At 32.1% G+C, this 4,048-nt stretch overlaps 1 protein-coding gene across 1 annotated transcript; it reads right to left on the reverse strand.

Annotated features, from left to right (window-relative positions):
- Positions 254-2,583, reverse strand: LOC109330920 (protein FAR1-RELATED SEQUENCE 11-like). The gene is made up of 3 exons (XM_019565187.1): positions 1,636-2,583; positions 692-1,023; positions 254-563 (listed from the first exon to the last, which is right to left on the reverse strand). Exons 1-3 carry the CDS (start codon positions 1,741-1,743, stop codon positions 254-256), a joined length of 750 nt encoding a protein of 249 aa, XP_019420732.1. The 5' UTR covers positions 1,744-2,583.

The following is a 4,048-nucleotide window of genomic DNA, read 5'->3' on the forward strand; positions in this document are numbered from 1 at the left end:
TCCATAAGCTGATCTAGAATTTGACAATAATAGCACATGGTCAAAACAGAAAAATAAAATGTGACAGAAATTACATATAAAAGACTCATAAGTATTAAGATGCAAATAAACTCTACTAAATTAGAACATTTGTAACATTATACAACGCAATACCATTATAACATAAATACCACTATAACATGACAATATGCAAAGTTTCTAGTTACTTATTAGGAGATTGAGAAATCAATAATGTGTTTTTTTTTCCTTTTATTTAGACAATTTCGCGAGTCATGATTAGTTCCACCATAATTAGGAAAATGACAACGACAGGTGTTTTTGCAATTTCAACTCCTCCTTTTGGTCTAGATCCTTTTGGTCGACCTTTTGTCTTAGAAGTGATGGGGTTCTGAATATCACATTCATCCTCATTTCTAACACCATGTTCCAAATCAGTTTTTGGTTCTATAACCTCATCAGACATGCCTTTTACTAAATCAATTACCCTCTCTAACTCTTTAGTAGCCACTTCAACTCGATCTTTTGTCTTCAAAGTTTCAACTTCTAGGCATTGTACTAGAGACCTAAACTCAGTAGAGGAGTTATCATTGTAATTTATTATGAGGCTAGATTGTGGGATTAATGAAGTTTCTCTTCTCTATGAAAAAGGAAGGTATTTTTGCGGAAGGCAAAAAAATCATTCTTCAATAACACGCGAATGGCATGTCTACACAATATCCCAGAAAAATCAAATTCTTTGCAGGAACAATTAATTGATTCTTGTTCATATATCAACCTTAAAAGATGACCTCCATCAAGCTTGGTATGATGCCGCACCACATAAGAGTCGTTGTCAATTTTAGTTGCTGCATATTTTGAAGACAACTCAATCTCGTGTTGGAGTAACTGAAAAGCATAGGGTGTGAGTATAGTTGCAACATGTTCCTCAATGGAGAAACTGGTAATAATATGAGGATTATGATACTTTTGACGCATTATTGCTTCTTCTCCAGCTTGATTTCTAATGTTGACAGCAACTCCAACCTAAACAAAAACATTTTGATAATGAAAGTTCTTTAAGTAAAAACTAATATACACAGAACAAAGAATGAAAGAAAGTTCATACTTGGTTTACAAAGTCTACCAAACTCGTTTTGACATCTAAGAATTTTTTAATATTTGAGTTTACATATTCTGAACGTCCAGTTGTTGTCATTCCAGCGAAAAAGTTTTCCTTCAAATAAGCCAAAGCCCAAAATTGACAATGATAATACAACGAGCCAATATGTTGATCGTTACTTAGCTCAAGATTGTCAACCATTATTTTCCATTGTCGTTCAAAGTCACTTGCACATTCTAAATTGTATAGCCTATAAACCTCATATTTGAAGTCATCATATTTTGGACCCAAAGAGAAAGAAAACCATGTTGGGACCTTTGACACAATATGCCATATGCAAAATGCATGTTTTGTGTTTAGCAATTCCATTGAAACAGCTTCTTTAGGTGCATGATCTTGATCAGTAAGAATTGTTTGTGGATATTTTCCTTTGACAGAGTACAAAAAACACTGAAAATGACACAAAATATAAAAACAATTAAACAATAAAAAATGAAACTTAAGTCACAAAACAACTTCAAATAATAAGAATTTACCTTTAAGGCCCATGTGAAGGAAGGTATCTTCTCATTTCGCAATACAACACAATCAAAGAAAATTGAATTCCCATGATTATCAACTTCGACCCATAGTCCAAGAGGCATATCATAACGGTTAATTCGATATGTAGTATCAAAGGCAACTACATCTCCAAAAGCTTCATATGCTCAAATAGAATCACCAAATACCCAAATAATATGCTCTAATTTATTACTTTCATCCATTTTAAAGTCATATTGGAATGCATCATCTTTATCTTTTAGACTTTTGCATAATTTTAGAACCTCTGAAGCGTCATTATCTTTACCAACATTACTTTGAGATTGAAGAAAATTTCTAATGTCTTTTTCTAAAAATGGTAGATGACCCGCCTCTATCCCCTTCTCCAATTCAAGCACCCTCGTTATAATACTTACTAAACATCCAGCTTTTGATAATAGTAATATGCGACCTTGATCATTGATAGTATGTCACGATAAGCAGGAAGAAAACGAACCTCTTTGTTGTCCAACAATGCATGGTTATGAGAATTACTAGAATATGTGACCATCCAACGTTCCTCGAAGCCAATTGTTCTTTTAGTAATAAACAACTTTGCACTACATTTACATCTTCAACTTTTCCATCTCCTTTGTCTTTCTACTTCAACAACGTTTTGTTGTTTAGTAATACCAGCACGATGACAAATATACTCTCTTTTGTAAATTTCCTCAACATTATTCTTGCTATGTTTGTATGTGTGACCCCGTCTAATTGAAAAACCACAAGTCTTAGCAAATAAAGAGTAAAAATTGTAAGCAATTTTATCAGAATTGAAAATTTTCCCTTTAAAAGGACTTGATTCATTACTGTTTTCATCTTGTTCATTTTGTAGCTGTTGAGTTTCATCATCTCCACTTATCAAATCAGAATCTCTAAGAAGTTCTTTAGGCCAACCATCACTTTCTTCTAATATCATTATAATCTGAAAATAGAATTCACAATTGTTACAATGACTACAACTTGACAATGAAGGAGTATAAAGAATTGCTTCAAAAATCTGATTGAGAAGTCACAACTTGGCTGGAGAACGTCACAACTTGGATGTGAAAGAACATTCCAATAGCTAAATAAACATTTACATACTTTTTGGCTTGTAAGTGTTCTGAAATCTTTTGTCTAGGAAGTATGAAAATGAGAGGAATTTTTAAAAGGCTTCAAAAAGGAAGGGTTTTCAATTGAAAAGAAGATGTTAGAGGCTCTAGATTTGCAGTAACTTGAAAAGTTTGGAGTGAGACATGTTTGAGGGTTTGGGGGTGAGGGGATAACGATTTTGTTAGAATAGGTTACGTTCCATTTAAAAAATATCATGTTTTTTATAATAAAAAATACTTTTACAAAAAACAAAGAATATTTAAAAAATCTTTAGTATCCTAAGAATACTTCAAAAATTATGACGGCATCTTTCAACTTTTTATCATTTTTTTTTTGTTATTTTGAAAATTTTGTAATTTTATTATTTTATAAAAATATGCCACACAAAATTGGGGTACGTGTTTAGGGATGGCAATAAAAACCGAACTCGTGGGTACCCAGCCGAACTGAACCCGAATTTAACGAGGAAAATTCGATGTGATTGGGTTCGGGTTCGGATTTTACCTAGATTTAAATTTTGGGTTCGGGTTTGATATATCAAAGACCCTAACCCGAATCTGCCCCAAAGTAATGTAATTCAATTTCAAATTGAAATTTCTATCATGTACCCATTGTTTATAATTTCTAATTTTACTTTACGTACTATTGGATCGTCAAACATAAAAGAAATGAAATAATACAAAAGAAAATAGAAATCTTAGAGAAAAATTACACGAAAATAATATCATATTTTTCTTAATACATTATAATTTTTGGGTTTTTTTCGAGTTCGGGATGGTATTTTTAATTTCAACCCCGTTGAGTTTGGGTTCGGGTTTTGAATTTCAGGTTCGGGTTTGTGTATGTGCAAACCCGACCCTGACTTGCCCCATTATCATTCCTATATGTGTTTCATGGTTGTCTATCTTTACTTATTACTTATCTGATAACAAGCAAACTAAAGGGTAAGCGATATTTTGATAAGTAATTAGTAAATAAATAAACGCCAATTTTATTGAAAAACAAGCAAGAATAATGATCAAAAGTAAAAAATTAAAACGAAAATGTAGGCTTGGATATTGGCGGATCTCACACACAAAAACTAAAATGAGAATGGAGGGAGCATGTTGTCTAATCTCAAGACAAGAAAATTAAATCGAGAACACAAATAGGGATACTATCAAATCTCGGAGAAAAAAATTTAAAATAAAAACACATTGAGGGTATTGTTGGATCTTGAAGACAAAAATGAAGGACAATATCATTTTGAAACAACATTGTAGCATTTGAGACTAG

This window comes from Lupinus angustifolius, chromosome LG17 (genome assembly GCF_001865875.1).
Source record: "Lupinus angustifolius cultivar Tanjil chromosome LG17, LupAngTanjil_v1.0, whole genome shotgun sequence".
In the NCBI taxonomy this organism is placed as follows: domain Eukaryota; kingdom Viridiplantae; phylum Streptophyta; class Magnoliopsida; order Fabales; family Fabaceae; genus Lupinus; species Lupinus angustifolius.

Bases quoted from the DNA above. Each gene is read 5' to 3' on its own strand.
- LOC109330920 (XM_019565187.1), bottom strand. From the start codon at position 1,743: ATGCCTCTTGGACTATGGGTCGAAGTTGATAATCATGGGAATTCAATT. The intron at 1,024-1,635 runs GTAAATTCTTAT...GTTTTTGTTTAG, and splicing joins CCTTCACATGGGCCTTAAAG to GTTGGAGTTGCTGTCAACAT. The intron at 564-691 runs GTTATTGAAGAA...TACTGAGTTTAG, and splicing joins TGTAGACATGCCATTCGCGT to GTCTCTAGTACAATGCCTAG.